The sequence below is a fragment of the Equus przewalskii genome, chromosome 22, assembly GCF_037783145.1.
Source record: "Equus przewalskii isolate Varuska chromosome 22, EquPr2, whole genome shotgun sequence".
NCBI lineage: Eukaryota > Metazoa > Chordata > Mammalia > Perissodactyla > Equidae > Equus > Equus przewalskii.
This window is the reverse complement of record NC_091852.1, coordinates 12,831,142-12,851,519: the sequence shown is the minus strand read 5'-3', so window position 1 is coordinate 12,851,519 and position 20,378 is coordinate 12,831,142. Positions and strand designations below refer to the sequence as shown.

The window sequence follows — 20,378 nt, the reverse complement described above, 5'->3', positions numbered from 1 at the left end:
GAGGTGCTTCCCACTGTGCACTCAAAGCTTTCTTCCCTTGTTCACACGAATAATCCGTACTTGTCTTTTCTCACCCATAGAACATATTCACTTCCTCGTCAAGAGTTACAATCTCATCTCAAAGTCCAGGCTCTTTATATGATAGATTTCTTTGTGGAGTCTGCATGTCGCTTTTCTTGGTCTGGCAATCTATTAGCTAATAGACAAATAAGCTATCACTTTTCAGTAGACACACACTTCACCACCACACACACAACCACTGTATAACGGTGGCATAAGGACAGGATAATTGCAGTTTAAAAACCCATTCAGAAAGAGAAAGAATAGGAAACACTTGGTAGTCGCTGGTCCACAACAGTTGTCATATCCTGTTGAGTGGAATTGTGAAAATTCTAAGCTCTGGCAATGGATAGCCCTTGTATAGCCCATATTGGAGTCTTCCATTTTGCTGTCTTGGAAGAACGTTGTTGCCATTTTCTCACGTGTCCCTCGCTTTCCCCTCTGAGAGATTCTTTTCCTTTACCATTATCCTCTGTGTTAGACACATCTGAATTGGCTGTTATTTGTGGGGAGGCAGGAACTGCACTGCTTTGACAGTTTACTTCCTACTGAGTTGGTTACTTGGAGATTGCTTTAGCAGTTGATAAAAACAGGCTTCTGCATGTCGGATACTCATTTCTTTGGCAATCCTTAATTTCTTAGATTAGTTTGCATCTAGGTAGTTTAATGTGTAAGTAACCATAACCAAAGCTATTATTTATTATTTTATTGGTTTTTTTCTTGCCACAAAACTCCTATCTTATTTACTAGTCTCTGTATTCTGCCTATCCTTCCTTCATTCTGACTTAGTAAAGGCTACTTTAACAGTAGGTTTGGGGGAGTGGGGTAGGCAACATCTGTAAATTGAATGTATTTGTTTGTTTGTTTTGCCAGAGGCTGGCTCCTGTGTCAGATTTTAATGAGAATTGCCAAAGAAGCAATAAGAGCCACAGTCTTATCTCTTGCTGAGGCTCCTCTTTAGAGCTTGAGTCTCCTCAGTGTTTTCCTTTCTCCTATAGGACTTTGCAAACAGCAGAAAGAAGGAGCTAATATACTGAAACATTCTAAATATTCCAAACCTGTCTGGCTAAAGTTTTAGGCTTTTTTTTTTTTTAAGTACATGGTCTGCCTTTCTAGGTATCAGTAGCAGTTTTGCCAAATGTTGTTCTATAGCATTGTTAGAGTATTCACCTTTTTATTTTGAAATATCCCTGTCTGTCCAATTACTAAATCAGTCACAAATATTTTTGACTTTGTTGCAGCAGTGCCAACTTCTAGGTTTGAAATTTTGTATTAGTTAGGATATTAATTCGTCTGCTGTAACAAGAGGTACCCCTGGTTCCCCCTAAAAAGGTAGCTGAAGCACGGTAGCACTACATTTTTCTTTCTAGGAACATGGTAAAATGGCTTGTACAATGTAGGGGAACCAGGCTCTTTCCATCTTGTTCTCCTATTCCTAGGATATAACTTAATGTGCTTGTTCAAAGATAGTTTACAGTGTGTCCACTTTGCAGTTTGTTGAGGGTGAGTGGTGGTGATAAGGAGAGAACACAAAGGGGTAAAGGAATGCCCATTCTAAGAGCACTGCCCAGAAGTTGCACATACCACTTCTGCTTACATCCTTCTGGCCACGATTTAGTAATGTCAGCATATAGTTTTAAGGGAGCCCAACAAAGACAATCTTTCCAAAGAAACAAGATGTCATTTGCTTGATTCTCTTTATTATACATTTGTTTTCTGTTTCATTATTATTGTTGTTCTTTATATTTTCTTTGGGTTAAATTGCTGTTTTTCTAACTTCTTGATGGATGCTTAGATAATGGATATTCTGCCCTTAAACTTTTCTAGTGTATGAATTTTAAGGCTATAATTTTTCCTCTAGCACAGCATTAACTGCATCTACTAGTTTTGATGTGTTTTATTTTTATTATTCTGTTTAAAAATGTCTTCTCATTTTTATTTTTTATGCAGGGGTTAGAAGGGTTTTGCTTAATTTCCAAATATTTAGGGGTTTTCTGGTTATCTTTTTATTATTGATTTCTATTTCAGTATCACTGTAGTCTGTTAACATACTCTGATTTTAATCCTTTGAAATTTGTTGAGACTTATTTTATTGCCCAAGATATGGTTAATTTTGTTTTTATGAATATTTAATGTCCACTGGGGGAAAAAGTGAATTTTGTTGTTTGAGGAGCACCATTCTATTTAAATAGATTTAGATTTGTCTCCTTCCCAATTCTTGTTAGATGTTTTAGCCATATTCCATATGTCTCTTAAGCTCATTTCTTTATTTTCCATCCATATTGTTTTATGTTGCACCCTGGGTATTTTCTTCTTACTTGTCTTTCGGTTCACTAATTCTGTGTTCTGCTTTGTCTAAATGCTATTAAATATTATTATCAAGTTCTTAATTTCTGTTATTGCATTTTTAAATTCTGTAATTTCCTCTTTTTATAGATTATAGTATAAGCCTTATAATTGTGGTTTAATCTTAAATTTGAGTATATTTTAATTTGTTCTTATATTTAGTTTGCTCAGGATGCCTTAGGATTCGACAGTAGAAGACTGTAAGTGTCTGGAGGAGTAGATGGGGGAGGCTTCTCAGTAGAGATGACATTTATGCTGGTGCCTGAAGGATGAGTAGGTATTATCTAGTTAAACTGGGATGGACCAGTCACAGGTGTGTGTTTCAGGACTAAGGGATAGCATATGCAGAGAACCTGGGTTTCAGAGAACACAAGTTCCCACCCCACATCTACCCACATACCTATACTCATGTACTCTGCCTTTTTTCTTGTTTTTCAGTAGTCCTCAACTTGGGGCAGTCCTTCCCACCACCAAGATAGTATTTGTAAAATAGAAATTTATAATGAGCTCTCATAGGTTTCTCTAGATGTTGGATAGCTTAAGATTGCTTCTTTGAAAGGCAGCAGTAGCAGCTGAAAAGGAATACATCAGTAATGAAAATCATATAAGGCTGGGAGCAGTATGGTGAGAGTGAGAGTGGGAAGGAGAAAAAATGATAGAAATAGCACTAAAATCACAATGGATGTAGTTGGAGACAATAAATAATTCCATTTTAAGAAATATTTCTACATCATTAAATTGATCTGTATGGACTATATTATGAACAGTTTGACTATAATGTAGTTTTGGTATGAACATGTTTGCTGTTAATGACCAGCTGCAGTTTTAATCGTAAGTAACTTAACTAGACTTGAAAATATAGGAATTGGGTAAGGTTCAAGGCATACTTTCATATTTATTTTGGGAAGGGAGTATCTAGCCACTTAAAAATCTTCAAGTTATAGAGAAACTTTTATGTGTATTTAGAATAGTTTGGGGGGGGTGCCTTCCCTAAAGTGAAGAGATAACACAAATTTTAGGTTGAAAATCTTGGGTTGTGTGTTGTAATGTGGTTATAATTTCCTGTCCTTGAAGTTTAAAGAAATAATATACTGAATATTTAAGCCCTGTACCAGTTGATCTCGCCGATTTGTTAGAATAATGGTAGATTTTAATGTGATTTCTTTGGGGAATAGGTTTGGATGTCATTTTTTTTTCTGATTAATTTTTCATGGTTAGTGTAGGCAGAATTCTAAAATGGCCCTCAATTTTCTACCCCTGTTGCATGTGTTCAGTATAGTCTCCTCCTGCTGAGTGTGGACAGGACAGGTTACTAATAAGTTAACTTGGAATTAATCAAAGAGAGATTCAGGGTGGGCCTAACCTAATTTGAAAATTGGTGAACATCAAAGAGATGCTTTCCTGTTGGCCTTGAAGGAGCAAACTGCTGTGTTGTGGAGAAGGCCCTGGAGCAAGAACCGATGCATGAGTGACCAGTAGGAGTAGAAGGTGGTCCCTGGCAACAGCCAGCAGGCACACAAAGAAATGAGTTAGGACCACAAAGAAATGAATTCTACCAACAGCCTGAAGGAGCTTCAGAGCAGTTGTTTCCCTGAAAGTCTTCAGAAGAGGACCTGACTGGTTAACACCTGGTTTCAGCAAGATTCCTGACCCCTGCAAACAGAAAAATAATTAATTTGTGTTGTTTTAAACCACTAAGTTTGTGGTAATTTGTTATGTAGCAGTAGGAAACAAATACACATTTTTGTACCAGAAGTAAGATGCTTTTGTAGCAATTGCTTAAAAAGTGGGAGCAGTTTTAGAACTGAGCAGTACACAGAGGTATGCATAAGCTGCAAGAATTTTGAGGAGAATGATAGAGAAAGCCTAAGTTGTGTTGGACAGACTGTTGGTAGAAACGTGGTCATTGAGGACACTGCCAATGAAAGCTCAGAAGGAAAGTAAAGAACATGTTACTGGAAACTAGGGGGATGGCTTGATATGTAATGACAGAAAGCTTTGCAAAATTGTGTCCTGGGGGGCGGGCCTGGTGGCATAATGGTTGAGTTCACACACTCTGCTTCCATGGCCCGGGGTTTGCACGTTTGGATCCCAGGTGTGGACCTACACACCACTCATCAAGCCATGCTGTGGTGGCATCCCACATACAAAAAATACAGGAAGATTGGCAACAGACATTAGCTCAGGGCCAATCTTCTTCACCAAAAAAAAAAAAAAAAAAAAAAAAGTTTCTTATTGTCATGTGGAAAGCAGGACTTGTAAGTGAAACATATCTATATAGCTAAGGAAATTTACAACCTACCTGATTTGAAGGTGTTCCCTGGTTTCTTACTGTTTATAGTAAAGTGCTAGAGCAGAGAGAGAAATTGTGGGAAGAACAGTTAAAAGAACCAGGACTTAATGATTTTGATAATTCTCAGCCTTCCAAATGGCATAAGGTAGCTAAAAGCCAAAAGTATAGCATAGAGAAAAAGATCAAGTGATTGTCTGACCTTTTGGTAAACGTCAGATCAAAGTCATAGAGTGTTCAGTTACACAAAGGACTCTTTCAAGGGATTAGTGTGTATTCACAGATCTTCTCAATCAAACTACAAGGCCTCTAGGAATCATAAAGGTGTCACCCCTTAGCCATCGCAGCAGGAGGCCATGATTATCTCAAAAAGATCTGTGGATGTGGCTTTTGTCTAATGGAGTGAAACCTCATGAAATCTACAGAAGGCTCTCAAGGTTCTTGAGAAAATTATTTTAGCAGAAACACTGCCAGCATAGACTGGGAAGGACAGGGAGTTCCCAATGAAGAGAGACTTGTGGACCCCCAAAATTCTGCTAACTGGAAGCTGGATGATAAAACCACTTAGCTGCAAACTTGTGCTATCTTTTATGAAAAAGGAAGGATGACTCAGAGAGTGGAGCTGAGAGCCACTAGAATTATCCCTAGGCTTTGAAACCTAATCAAGAAACTCATTTACCTGGCTGGGTTTCAGAACTGCTTTAGACTAGTGACTACTTTTTACTTTCCTTTTCCCCCTTTGAACTGGAATATTAGTAATTGTTGTCCTTTGCCTGTACTGTTCTTTGTTGGGAGTGTGGGAGCACCTTGGTTTCACAGTTCCACAGAGGGAGAGCAATTGTGCCCTAGCATCTGTACTTAATAGATTACACCCAGGAACTTCATCAGTACCTGGATTTGATTTAGATTTTAGACTTTGAGCCGGTAAGAGAAAGATGAGATTTAGGATTTTTGAATCAATGAGAGATATAGCTGAGATATGTATATGATGAAATAACAGATTTAGATGATGGGATTTTTGGACTTTGGACTATCATGGGATGAGACTGTTAGGAACCTTAGGAGGAGGTAAATATATTTTGCTTTTGGGGGGAACATGAGTCATTGGGGGCTAGAGGACAGAATTCTGCTTACCACAGTTAGGGAAAACTCAGTTAATTTATAATTACATTAAGAATTATTTAGTAAGTCTAATGTATTTATAGTATTTATAATTCTTTCATCTTTTGTAACTTTTCCTATGTTGATTATTTTGTTTCAATTTTATAGTGTAAAAAATACTACTATAGGGGCTGGCCCCATGGCCGAGTGGTTAAGTTCGTGCGCTCTGCTGCAGATGGCCCAGTGTTTCGTCAGTTCGAATCCTGGGTGCGGACATGACACTGCTCATAAAACCACGCTGAGGCAGCGTCCCACATACCACAACTAGAAGGAGCCACAACGAAGAATATACAACTATGTACCAGGGGGCTTTGGGGAGAAAAAGGGAAAAAAAAAAAATACTGCTATAAATTTTTATTTTGGTAAATAAAATAAAATACATAAATTTTATGGGCTTTTCATATATTTAAGCATATTTAAAAATCCTTCTACTTTGTTAGATTAATATTGTTGCTAATATTGTTAATACTTTCTATTTATTCATAAACAGTGGGTAAGCAAAGAGCATAATTAAGAAGTGTGTTATTGAGTTTCTTGTTTTTAAAGTTATTTTGAATAATATGTTTATTTAATACAGTTAGCTATTACTAGGAAGGTCTTAAATAAAAACTTCTAAGAATATTTTTTAGTGTTAATTTAGTGGTTTTGATTTTTCTTTCATAGGTTTTGCAGCCGTGTGACTTGTTCTATCAATCTACTCAGACAGGGACAGATCCACAAGTGATTGATGTATCAGTAAAATCCCTGACGCTAAAGGTAAATTCTTTCAGGTCTTTAGTGCACTTTTAAAAAAAAGTATTAAAACCTGGAAATAAGCAATTATTATAACAAGTCTTTTGTTAATAAGCAAAAAAAGCCATGTTTTTGAAAATATTTTTGACACCTTATTAACAAAATACTATTATTCAGTGTACATTTTATAATGAATATTATCATATACTTTAATTATTGACATTTGACTGCTTCTGTAGTTAACATCTAACATTCCTAGTATGTATAGTTAAAATGACACTTGATCAGTTTAATCTCTACTAAGACTCATGTAAATATTTTAACAATTGAAATTAGTTATGATAAAATTTTTTGTAGGCAATAAATTATATCTACTATCTCATGGTGATAATGTTAGTTCATTATTAATTCCTCATGATCCTTCAGCAAATATATGTAATATTTTTTGAAGTACATATTTTTGAAAGTGGTATGTGTAGATTTTTTATTAGTTTTAATTTTTCCCCTTAGGTTTCACCAGTTATCATAAATACTGTGATTACCATAACTTCAGCACTTTATACAACTAAGGAAACCATCCCACAAGAAACAGCTTCTTCTACAGCACATTTATGGGAAAAGAAGGATACAAAGAGTTTAAAAATGTGGTTTCTTGAAGAACCAAATGAAGTTGAAAACATAGCTCCCACAACTGAATTAGTACCCAAAGGAGAGATGATAAGAATGAACATTGATTCTATTTTTATAGTTCTTGAGGCTGGAGTTGGTCATAGAACAGTGCCTATGCTTTTGGCGAAATCACGTTTTTCAGGAGAAGGCAAAAACTGGAGTACCCTAATAAATCTCCATTGTCAGCTTGAACTGGAAGTAAGCATATAGAGTATTTTTCCAGATTTTATAACAAATAATGCTAGACATGGAATATTTCGGGAATCTTATTTAAATATTTAAATTAAGCTGATTATAAATATGATGTTGGCTCTTAAAACTTTTGGAAGAAAGTTTACACATTTGTGCCCTTGATGTAGTTGTTTTTATATGTACTTTACTTTTAGAGAACATGTCCACATTGTTTGTATTTCAATTGATTTTATCAACGTAAAGGTGATATTTTAATAGTTGTTGATTAGATTCAAAATTCTTTTAAGAATTAAATAAAATAAACTATTTTTGAATCTCTTCTAGAAAGAGTAATGTAAAGAATTAGAAGGATATGCCTTATACTTTTATATAATATAGAATCTTTATACTCTAGTGAGAATCCACTAAGATCTTTCAAATTTTGTGATAGTACTTTATATGAGAGATATTTGCTTTGAATCAATGTATATTTTGCTTCGGAATTTATCTACATAGAATCATCCCCAGAGATATTTTGGTTTAAATTATTGAGTTTAAGTCTAGTGGAAACTAATCTGATATTCTATCTTATATCAATAAATATGAAAATTTTTAAGCTGTTGTATTATTTGTTGACACAGAGTTATATGCTAATGGAGGTAGGTAGAATTGGCTGACTAGGTTTCTCATTTTCAAATTCTGGCTAGAATTCTGTATATCTTACAAAAGATTTGATCCAGGATGTCCAAGAAGTTCAGAGAATTCAAATAAACAAACCCTCATTGAATCATATGATAACTTGCCTTTGAGGGTTTCGAAAAGTCGGTGGAGCTAGACAGACATGTTAAAAAATGTCAATAATCTATGATAGATGAACACAGTTTTTGTTGTTTAGCCCAGCCTGGAAGTTGAGGAAAGATGGTTAAAAGAGAGCCTTATCTGGATTAAATGTTAAAGACTAGACCATGCAGTTAGCTAGGTGAGAAAAGCACTGAAGGAGTGTATGTAGGAAACTCATGAATGGCATGTAGAACAGTTTTCACGTAGAAGAAATCGCACAGCCAAGAGGAATGGTGGTGGGAAACAGCATGGAAGATCATTTTAGAAAATATCAGAATGCTGTATTTAAACAATTAAAAATTTTCTCTATAGGTGCATTATTACAATGAAATGTTCGGTGTATGGGAGCCTTTGCTTGAACCCTTAGAAATTGATCAGACTGAGGATTTTAGACCATGGAATCTTGGAATCAAGGTATATTTGAAGTCTGCAAAGAATTTTCAAAAATTTAGCATGTCCACACCACACAAAACACTTTAATTTTAATCACAGCAAAGTTCAAGTTTCTTATTACAGACCTTGCCATATGCTTCCCTGTTTGACCCCTGAATGTAATTTTGAAACCCAAGACGAATGCCTCATATTTCTAATACAAATAATTCTGTAACATTTACTATGTACTAGACACTATTCTAAATAATGTTCTTTTGCTTTAACCCTTACAACAATCCTCTGAAGAAGATACAGTTTTTAACTCTATTTTAACATGTGAGGAGGCTGAGACTAGAGAGGTTAAGGGACTTCTCTAAAGTAATAATATCTTCAAAGTGGAAGAGGTGGGATGAAATTCTGGCTGCAGAGTCCCCACTCATCACCATGTTAAAATGCCTCTAGCATCTTCTTGTTGGTTGTTGCCTATCCCGGGTTTCCTTTGTCTTCTGAAGGATGTATGTATAGAAGAAAGTATGCTATTATTTGTTTGAAATATGTTATGAATTTATGTAATTGTAAGAATCGAGACCTTTAGATGGATGGAGTTGTGCTTCTGAAGCAGGAGACTGCAGAACTGCTAGCAGGCCTCCTCCCTAATACTGCCTCAGTCAACCTGCACGCAAATTTTCAGTGGTTTAAAGCCAGTTAAAGTAATAACAGAGGTGACTGGCTTGCCACATCCAGCCTTTTGTATTAGATCTCTGCATTTGATTTTCCACGTATTTCAGATAAAGGATTTTGAATAAAGGAACTTATTTGGTGGTTTTTAGGTTGGAATATACATGGACAGTGGATCTGTGAATCCTAAAAAGACGTAGATGGTATTGATTCTCATGAGTCCTAGGTTTTAGTGGCACTATTCTACAACTGTGGACTTTTTAAGTCCCTGGGTTTCTGTTCTTTATTTATTAGCGTGGCTAATAGACTAAATGACTTTTCTTGCTCTGAATTTCTATGTTCTATGAAGTATGTGCTTTTAATTTTCATTCAGATGCTACACATATTTAGTAATTTTAAGAGTTTTTCTTTCCTTCTAAATTTTGCCTGCCATTTTAGTATCACTGAGGATGAGAAGAATTTTTCATCTAATACTGCCCGTCCTATGTGACCTTAGTTGGCTGATGTCCAAGTAATTCCAGTAAGGCAGTGGAACTGATAATATTTACTACTCTCTCTAGTGTTATTATTGGGATTTGTTTGAAATTTGTCTTTCCTTTGCAAAATGAGTTATGTTGTCCTCCAGGTAACATTTTCCTTACATTTCTATAATTTATGTGTCATTTTAGATGAAAAAGAAAGCAAAAAAGGCCATTGTTGAGTCAGATACTGAAGAAGAAAATTACAAAGTCCCAGAATATAAAACTGTCATCAGTTTTCATTCAAAAGACCAACTAAACATTACATTATCCAAATGTGGCCTTATAATGTTAAATAATTTAGTCAAGGTAAGAAAAGAAATTTGAAACTTTAAATGTTGATGTACTAGTCTGAGTTAACCCTTTTCTTTTATTGAATAAGAAGATTTTTATTAGTTTATTTGTCATATGTCCATTAATGCTCTGCTTGTCATTTAGTTTCCACATTTTGTTTTATTTTATTTACCATAACGTCTTTATTAGGCGTTTACAGAAGCTGCCACTAGACCTTCAGCTGTCTTCGTAAGGGATCTCGCACCATTTCTGATTTTAAATTCTCTTGGACTTACTATCACTGTTTCACCAAGTGATTCTTTTAGCGTACTCAATGTTCCTATGGCAAAATCATATGTATTGAAAAATGAGGAAAGTTTAAGTATGGATTATTTTGGAACTAAAGACAATGATCATTTCAACGCAATGACCAGCCTAAGCAGCAAGCTCTTCTTCATTCTTCTTAGTAAGTGATAAATTACTTTCCTGGGGTTTTAATTTCTTATAAGTTATGTTTTACATCCCATTTTACTCATTTATGGTATCTTACAGGTTTTTTTCCTCCTGCTTAATTGGTTGGGAATTTTCTTTTTTCCTTTGTAGGGCTTTGGTTGCTGTTGTCACCATATCTTTGTTATTCCAAATTCTTACTTTGTTTATCCATTGCTTTATTTAGAGCATGGTAATTTACTGCTTTATATTTTTGGGAAGAGAAATATTAGATCTCATTCTCATTCAGCTTTTACAGACTATAGCTATTGGTGGTTGTAGTTTTAACCACATTTGGTATAACTCAGTAGTATTCCACCAGTTTTGCAGCTGGATAAATTCAAAATAAGATTTGAATTCATGAAAATGGCACATTGTAATGGTTTTGGAGTTTGTAAATGGTTTTTATGTTCTGCCTATTGAGGTGGAGGTTTTTTCCTTTGTCTTTTCTGCTTCGCAGAAGTTTTTCATTTTAATGAGAGGTGAAAGTAAATAAATTCTTAAATTATCATAATATCTACTCATTGTGAAGTTATAGTCCCAAAGCCTCACCCACACCACTTTCGGATACTCTGATATTTAAATACTAGTTATGGAGGAGGGCATTTGAAAGATAAATTAGACATGGTGGGCATCACTAAAACTAATAGCTAGTGCTTTCTCTTAGTCTCAAAATGATATAAAACAGTGACTAGGTTTCAGGTGTTGTTGTCCCAGCATTATCAGTGAATTGTTCTCATTAATTTTACCTCTGTTTTTTGAAGTAACACTTTTACGGATTGGAAGAGGGGTTTATGTAAATAATTCACCCCCAATACAATATTTGTATGTATAGTAGATAAATATGTATAAAATTTTGTTTAATCAAATCTTAGATATCACAGAGTATCACAGGTTGTTGGAAAAATTTAAAACTGAAGAATTGCAGCTACCTTGGCAATTGCCAGTGACTGCCTGAAGGTATTATGTTCTGGTTGTTATGACAGCAAACCAGAGATTAGTGTTCCTGTATTTTATAATAACTCCTCTCATTAGTCAGTTACTTTTGAATGGTTTATATTAGGTTACACTACTGAATGAGATTTTTTTTTTCCCAATAAAGAGGTTTTTTTGGTAAAATGCTTTAAACACTTCAGTGCCTATTGTCAATGCAAATAATCCATAACCAATCTGTAAATCAAAATTGAGGTGAGTTTATTATGAGCTAGATCTGAGGACTAGCCTGGGACCTTCCTTCCCCAAGGAAGGAAAGGCACCAAAGAAGTAGGGTGTACAGAGTGGTTATATACCATCTTGGAACAGAGCATACATCACATATGATAGGAATGTCCCTTTTACAACAGTCATGAGATTACTTTGTTGGCACAGTAGGTTGTGGTCACAAAGTGAGTCATCATGAGGTCACAAGCAGGTCAGTGATTAATCCTTAGGGAGAGGTGCTTATCCTTAAAGAAATGCCAGTATGGGGGAAATTAAATCCTTATCTTTAAGGGCATCATTGTTGTCTTTGGGACATAGTAAATATTTAAGCAGATGTACAATGCATGCTCAGCAGGCCACATCAGGCCCTTTTGGGAAAACAAGTTCAGGCCAAATTAGTTTTAGACCAAATGGCTTCCTCATATACTCTGATATATCCTATTGCTTTTCATTTATTTCTCACTGTTATTCATAAGTTTAAAAAATCATCTGATGTTTCTGGTATTTAACACCTACTTAAAATTAATATATGATGATTTATAATAAACATTTTCCGACATGTATATTCAATTTAGCACCTGCTAACCACTCTGCTACGGATAAAATTCCTTTAACAAAAGTGGGACGACGACTGTACACTGTGAGACACAGAGAGTCTGGAGTCGAAAGATCTATCGTTTGTCAAATTGATGGAGAAGAAGGAAGTAAGAAGATAACAATTCGCTCCCCAGTGCAGGTAGGACATGATCCATTCTTTTGTGGGGTCATATTATGCATATTTACTAATTTTTAAAAAACCCTAAAACAAGTTACTACCAAAAGGATACAAACTGTAATAGAAATATAGCTAATATCAAAAAGAAGAATCATTACCAGTAATTATACTACTCTGATATGAGCAGTGGTAGGATTTTGTTGAATATACTTCTGTAATTTTTTATAGCACTGTTTTGTAAGATCTTTTTGTAGTATTTCATTAAAAAAATCAATATTTTGGTTTAGGTCTTTCTAGTATGTATATATCCTTTCATTTTAATTAGCGAACATGGTGAGAGAAAATTTTTACAGCTTTATTGAGGCAAAATTAATGTACAATAAACTGAATATATTTAAAGTTGATGAGTTTTGACACAAAAATATACCTATGAAACCTTCATCACAGTCAAGGTAAATAACATATTTATGGCCCCCAAAAGCTTCCTCTTTCCATACTTCCCCATTCCCAGACATCCACTGGTGTGTTCTTGTTGTACATTACTTATATAATATACAATTTTATGTAAATGGAGTGGAGTACAAAATGAAGTCTGACTTCTTTCACTCAGCATAATTTTGTATGTATCAACTTTTATGTATTAATGTTACATGCAGTTACATGTTGTTGAATAATGATATTGTTGAATAATAACAACAATAATAAATAATAGTATATCCATATTTACTATATGGATATACCACATTCCATTTTGAATGAATATTTGTATATGGTGTGAGGTAAGGGTTGAAGTTAATTTTTTTTCCATAGAGCTATTCAGTTGTTCCAGCCAAGATTATCCCTTTTCCATTGAGTTGCCTTGACACTTTTGTTAAAGTAAATTGACCATATCTGTGTATGTTTATTTCTGAACTCTCTATTCTGTTTCATTGATCTATTTGTTTATCTTTATGCCAGTTACACACTGTCTTAGTTACTGCTTTATCCTGAGTCTTGAAATTAGGTAGTACAAGTTGTTGCACTTTGTTATTTTTCAAAGTTGTTTGGGCTAAATCCTTTCCATTTCCATTTAAATTTTTGACTCAAGTTTTCAATTTTTATTCAAAACTTTTGATAAAGTTGGCTTTTTTTTAGATATTTCTGATTTTTCACTGCTAGTAGAAGTACGGTTGATTTTTATATTAACCTGTATTGTGCAGCCTTTCTGGATGGACTTACTAGTTCTAGTAGCTTTTTTATACATATCGGTATAATGTCTGCAAATAAAGACATTTTTACTTCTTCCTTTCCAATCTGGATGTGCATTATTTTATTTTTTCTTGCATGTTGCACTGGCTAGAATCTGCAGTAAAATTTGAATAGAAATTGTGAAAGTGGATTTTTTGCCTTGTTCTCAATCTTAGAGGGAAAGTGTTCATTTCTTTTCCATTAAGTATGTTTTGTGTTGTAATATTTTTGTAGATGCCCTTTCTCAGGTGGAAAATGCTCCCTTCGGTTTCTAATTTGCTGAGAGTTTTTATTGGAAATGGATGTTGGATTTTGTCAAGTGATTTTTTATGTTTATTGAGAAGTCTATTTTTTTTAATTTGTTGATATGGTGAATTAACTGTTACATTTTTAATTGTTACTTTTAATTTTTTACTTTTAATTGTTACATTAAATAATGATTGATTGACTTTTTTTTTTTTTAAAGATTTTATTTTTCCTTTTTCTCCCCAAAGCCCCCCAGTATATAGTTGTATATTCTTCATTGTGGGTCCCTCTAGTTGTGGCACGCGGGACGCTGCCTCAGCGTGGTTTGATGAGCAGTGCCATGTCCGCGCCCAGGATTCGAACCAACGAAACACTGGGCCGCCTGTAGCGGAGCGCGCGAACCCAACCACTCGGCCACGGGGCCAGCCCCTGATTGATTGACTTTTAAATGTTAAATCAACCCACAACTAGTATATACAACTATGTCCTGGGTGGCTTTGGGGAGAAGAAGAAAGAAAAAAGACAAAGATTGGCAACAGATGTTAGCTCAAGGCCAAGCTTTTAAAAAAAAAATGTTAAATCAACTTTGCATTCCCAGGATAACTCTCACTTGGTCATGAAGTATTATTAACCTTTAATGTGTTATTGTAGTGATTTGCTAAAATCATGTTTAGAATTTTTCGTTTATGTTCATGAGAGTTATTGACTGATTATAGTGTTTCTGACCAGAATCTGCTGTTATTCTTATCTTTGCTTTTTTATGAAATATTTCAATGTTTTCTTTGTATGCTTTTAAGATTTTTTGATCTTTATCACTGGTTTTAAGAAGTTAGTTTGCAATGATTCTTAGTATAGTTTACTTCATGTTTCTTATACCTGTGTTTTAATAGCTTCTTGAATCTGTGGATTTACAGTTTTCATCTTGTATATGTGGTCTGTTATTGACTGAAACATCCTTATGCAGAGCATAACTGCAATTGCATGTTTGTTTCTTTTCTAATTTATATGAACAAGGTAAATATTGCCTCATAGTTCGTTTGTTGTGATACTTAGATGGAATTTGTTTTAAATGTCTTTAGATTCTTAGGTTAATGGTATTAAATATTATTTATTTTCTTTCCCAGATTAGAAACCATTTTTCAATCCCAATTTCTGTTTATGGAAGGGACACTTTATTGGGAACGGCTTCACCTGGAAATGAATTCAACATACCATTAGCATTTTACCGGTGATTTTTTTTCTTTTTTTGTTTGCTCTAAGGTCTCTTATAGAATTTTTTAGTTTCTAACTTGATGGAGATATCCATCTTTAAATTATTAAACTTTGATTAAATCTATCCTGTTAATATGTCATCTCATCTAGCTTATTTTAGTTTCAGAGTACTTTAGAAGGTTTTTTTCTTAAGAAATATCACTTAATTTAATGTATTTAATGTATACCATAAAAATTATTTGTGCTTTTACTAGTAAATACAATTATTACATGCTTGCAATATAGCCATCATAATCATACTCATATATATTCATGATTTTTTTTAAAAAAGTCTAATTGAGCATGATTCTGGATTTACATACACTGTTAGGAAGTGATTTTTACTTTTCAAAGGTTTTATAATAGAATTTTTTTGAAATTCCTTTAGAAATATAAAATATTTTATCTTTTTGTCTACATATTTGTTAATTGTTCAGAGATAGATTGTAATGGCAATAGAGATATATAGTCCATCAATCTTAAATATTTAATTAAACTTGATTTAAAACTGTCTGAATTATAAAAGGGTTATTAAAATTGTAACATTACTTATGATTGGCTAGTCTCATAATTATGGGTTGCATAAGCATCATAGTTTGTGTAAGTACCATTTGAGAACACACACTAGACGTGGACACTTAGACCTATGCTCCAGAAAGATGGAGGCGAAATTACAAGCAGTGCTTAAATATTCCCTGCCTCTGTTCATTCCGACCTGTCCTAGGAGTTCTGGATTGGATCCCTAATGCTTGAAAGACCGTCTGTCATGTTTTAGGTACATATTTCAGATAGTAGACCTGCTCACCCCAATGAGTATTTTATTGCTTAGTTCACACTTGCTGAAGGAAAGAATTAAATTTTTATGAGAACAGCAACAAAATAGTTCTTTACAGTATTTGAACTTCTTCTAGAGAGGATTTTGGGTGAATTACAAGACTGGATTAAAGATAGCATGTAAAATATGCTTGAAAATTTCTGTGAAGAACTTTAAATCCATTTTGTCCTTGGATAATAAATGTTAATGGCATTCTGCTTTATTTTAAAAAAATTATTGCCACGTATTTTTTGTCTATGTCTATATAAGTGAAAAGTTAGGCTACTAGAGTCTCTTTACACTTTTTTGTTCAAGGCTAAATATTAATTTGTTACATGGAAGTTAATCTTAGTTAAAATAATTAGTGACTGACTAGCTTGGATTTCACATCAGATACTCTTCTAATTCAATGCTTAGACATAGGTACACTTATATTTAAGATATGAAGTCTTATATTAACAAATGGCTGTCTTTCCCTGTAGAATTTAAATATACTGATTCTTAATTAATTCATTAAATTCTTAAGTTTAATTTCATTTATCAGGTGTTTTGTTACATGCAGTGCACTACTATAGGATACCAAGATGAATTGGCAAGGCTATTCCCCTTGAGAGATTGATATATTATCTAAATACAGAAAGTAGAAAACAAATGAATTGTAGAGAGTTACAGAAAGAGTTATAGTTGTGGAAAACAAAGAAGGGATTAATTATTCACTCCTGGGCGAGGTACATGAATTATAGGTAAAATATGGTAATATGGAGATTAGCGGAGAAGGACAATTTTAAGTGGAAGGAATTGCATGAACAGAGATAAGGAGGCATGAAAGCACAGGGTTTGTATAGGTCTATAGAAAATACTTGGAGTTTGGAGCATAATGTGCATGTTGAAAGATAAAATTTGAAAGATAGTTCAAGTTCACAGTGAAGTAGGTGCTCCCTCATTTTGTTGCCCCCATTTATGTAAATTTTATCTGCATCTTTAATATCATCTGTTTCTTCCTTCCTCCCTCAGAACATTTGGAGTTCTTAATCAAGACCATCACTCTATCAGCTTATCTCATTCAGAACATCTTGCCATTGATCATCTGTCTCTCATGTTTTTTCCACACTCATTTCTTAAACTTTCCTTTAACCTTTCGTATTTCTCTTATTCTAGTCTTTTCTTCAGGACAAAGGTTTTTGGAAAAATTATCACCTCTGCAAAACACTCTGCGGCCAGTCTAGAAAGAGTTAACCACACCCTCATGCCCTCAGTCTGCTGTGTTTTTTGGTGCCTATTGCAGTGCAGTAGTTATCTTTTAACATTACATTTCCTACCTTATTGGGATCTCTTTAAGGGTAAAGAATGACTGACTCATTTGTTCATTTCCAGTTTTACCTTCTTATTGGTAAATAATGGATCCAATAAATGTCTTGATAATCTGGATAAGTCTATTGGCATTAGTTTACAGAAAATTAAGTTTTTATTTTTAAATATTAGAAATAAGAATAGAAAAGAGAATAAAAATTACAGAGAGAATAGGCTAAATCTGATAACTGATTTGAGAGATAATTATGTCTGTGTGTGTGTCAGGGGAGATGGAAGAGTCTAATATTATTTCATAGTCCAGAGTGCCAGTAGCTGAAAGTTCCTGAAAAAGGACACACAGAGAAGTGGGTATGGAGGGTTCAGAGTTCACTTTAGCAAATTTAAGGCACCATGAGATATCATTACAAAAATATATAGTAGATATTTAAAATTTTAGAACTAGAGCTTAGAAAAATCATCGAACTGGAGGTAGTTGTTCCAGACAGTTGTTCATCTGTAAGGGATAATAGTGTCATAATCGTAAGTGATTAGTTTTACAAATATAAAAGTATTTCTTAAGTGTTTATACTTGGACACAGCTTAAGTTTCAGAATTATTAAACGTGGGGACGGCCCCATGGCCAAGTGGTTAAGTTTGCCTGCTGTGCTTCGGCAGCCAAGGGTTTAGCCGGTTTGGACCCTGGTTGTGGACATGGCACCACTCATTAGGCCATGCTGAGGTGGCGTCCCACATGCCACAATTAGAAGGACCCACAACTAGAATACACAAATACACAACTATGTACTGAGGGGCTTTGGGAAGAAAAAGGAAAAATAAATAAATAAAAATTATTAAACCTAAAATATAATTGAAATGTAAACAAAGAATGCGATATTTAAGTATAAGGATTAATCATATGTGACACCCAATGGTTTTATCACTATCTTCAACTACTTCTGCAACTATGCTCAGTGTTGAGAGCTTACTTTGATTAACTTTGAAAAGCTGGTGATTAATTTTTCAAAGCAAATTTTTTTTAGTTCATCAACTCAGTTGCGACATTTACTTCCTATTAGGGCCACATATTGAAGAAAGCTGACTTTTTTAAGTTAAATGTACAAGTCACAGATAGTTGTATATGTTAGCTATGCATATATGATCTATATGATTATGTATTTTCTGTAAGAAACCAGTTATCTTGTAAACATACTTTTAAGACAGTAACTTTGTAAGAAAAATTTTCTTTTATAACCCAAATAACTTGATTAGTTTCCAGAAAGTTAAGATGAAAATATCTGTCTCTCTCTCTACCTATCTCTAAGAAGAATGTGAAAATATAAAAATTTATTACACTACTAAGGAGGAAGGTAATTTCATTTTTCTAAAGCTGTAATCATAATGTATTTTTTAAAACATATTGTTTAATCTTTTATGCAGATCACTCCTTTTTCTGAAGCCAGAAGATGAGGACTATCAAATGTGTGAAGGAATTGACTTTGAAGAAATTATAAAAAATGATGGCACTTTTCTAAAGAAGAAATGTAGACCTAAAACCTCTTCCAAGAAACCATTTATCATTAATATTGTCCCAGAAAAAGATAATTTAACATCTCTGTCAGTATATTCAGAAGATGGTTGGGACTTACCATACATAATGCATCTATGGCCACCTGTCCTACTCCAAAATCTTCTTCCTTATAAGATTGCTTATTATGTAGAGGTATTCTGGAATTTTTTTAATGCCTTCCTGTCTTTGATCTCGTAGCTTTAGTTATTTAAAATTATGAACAATAGAACAGTGTTTTAACAGTCCTGGTGAGTAGTTAGTACAGATATTCTTCAAATGGAAAAGAAATGTTTCAATCATGTTGTATAAAAAGAGGATTTAAAAAATTTTTTTCCATTAATTTACCTTAAAATTCTGGCTACTAATTAAACACACAACTATGATATGCCATTCTAAAAATCATTTATGAAAGTATTATATATTTCTATTAGAAAATTCAGAAAATAGAGTTAATAAAAATTGCCTATAATCACATCATCTGAAGGTAGCACTTCAGATGAAGATATTGTTTCAGTTTTTGAATATATGTTTTTTAATCTTTTCTTTTCGTGTATGGGTTGTATGTCATATATTTAAAAGATATATACTAACTTTTGAAATAAGTATGAGAATTAGTATTAAATAATATTCAGGGGGCTAGCCCCATGATTTAGTGGTTAAGTTCACATGCTCCACTTCAGCAGCCCACGGTTCACAGGTTTGGATCCTGGGCGCGGACCTATGCACTACTCATTAAGCGATTCTGTGGCAGTGTCCCACATAGAAAATAGAGGAAGATTAGCACAGGAGTTAGTTCAGGGCCAATCTTCCTCAAGCAAAAAGAGGAGGATTGGCAACAGATGTTAGCTCAGGGACAATCTTCCTCACACAGAAAAAAATAATGATAATATTCAAGTACTAGACTTAAATGGAAAAAAAAAATCTACTTTATTTATTGCATTATTTTATATTATTTTTGTGGGAGTTCTCTAAAAGGATTTTATGACCTATAAAGATGCTTTTTGTTTTAAATACTCTTTGTTTTAACGGATTACATCTGACTCCTTCCTTTTATTTTAACGGGAATCTGTCCATCTTAAGATTTTAAGTAAATATTCCATTTGCCATGCTTATCAAATATAAGGAAGTAGGTATTTATTATGGTCTATTGATTATTGGTTTTATTATAGTCTATTAATTATTGGGATTTACTGTATGTTTACACTTTTCTGTTAATTTTTTGGGGGGAGGGAAAAATTTAATGTACTTTTGGTTTATCTATTTTTCCATATGGTTGGCAGATAGAGTGGTTAAAAATTTATATTTCACTGTCAGATAGAGTTGAGATTGAATCCTAGTTCTATCACTTACTAGCTTTATGTCTTTAGGAAAGTTATGTTGTCTTTTTAAATCATTTGTCCTAGTCTATAAAACAAGGATAGTATAAAACTTGCATGATTGGGATATGGGGAAAATCAAATTAGATATAA

General features: G+C 33.8%; 1 protein-coding gene across 9 annotated transcripts in view; it reads left to right on the top strand.

Moving 5' to 3' along the window:
- The window catches only part of VPS13A (vacuolar protein sorting 13 homolog A), a 233,757-nt gene that overhangs the window by 142,607 nt on the left and 70,772 nt on the right, over positions 1-20,378 (top strand). For all 9 annotated transcript variants that reach the window (XR_011531544.1, XR_011531547.1, XR_011531546.1 and 6 more), the window contains 8 exons: positions 6,521-6,613; positions 7,100-7,456; positions 8,582-8,683; positions 9,988-10,146; positions 10,321-10,576; positions 12,375-12,535; positions 15,112-15,215; positions 18,780-19,062. Coding sequence is in view for 5 of the 9 variants with exons in the window: in XM_070590109.1 (XP_070446210.1) it covers positions 6,521-6,613; positions 7,100-7,456; positions 8,582-8,683; positions 9,988-10,146; positions 10,321-10,576; positions 12,375-12,535; positions 15,112-15,215; positions 18,780-19,062 (1,515 nt within the window). In the remaining 4 variants the exon portion in view is untranslated. The remainder of the gene's footprint in view (positions 1-6,520; positions 6,614-7,099; positions 7,457-8,581; positions 8,684-9,987; positions 10,147-10,320; positions 10,577-12,374; positions 12,536-15,111; positions 15,216-18,779; positions 19,063-20,378) is intronic.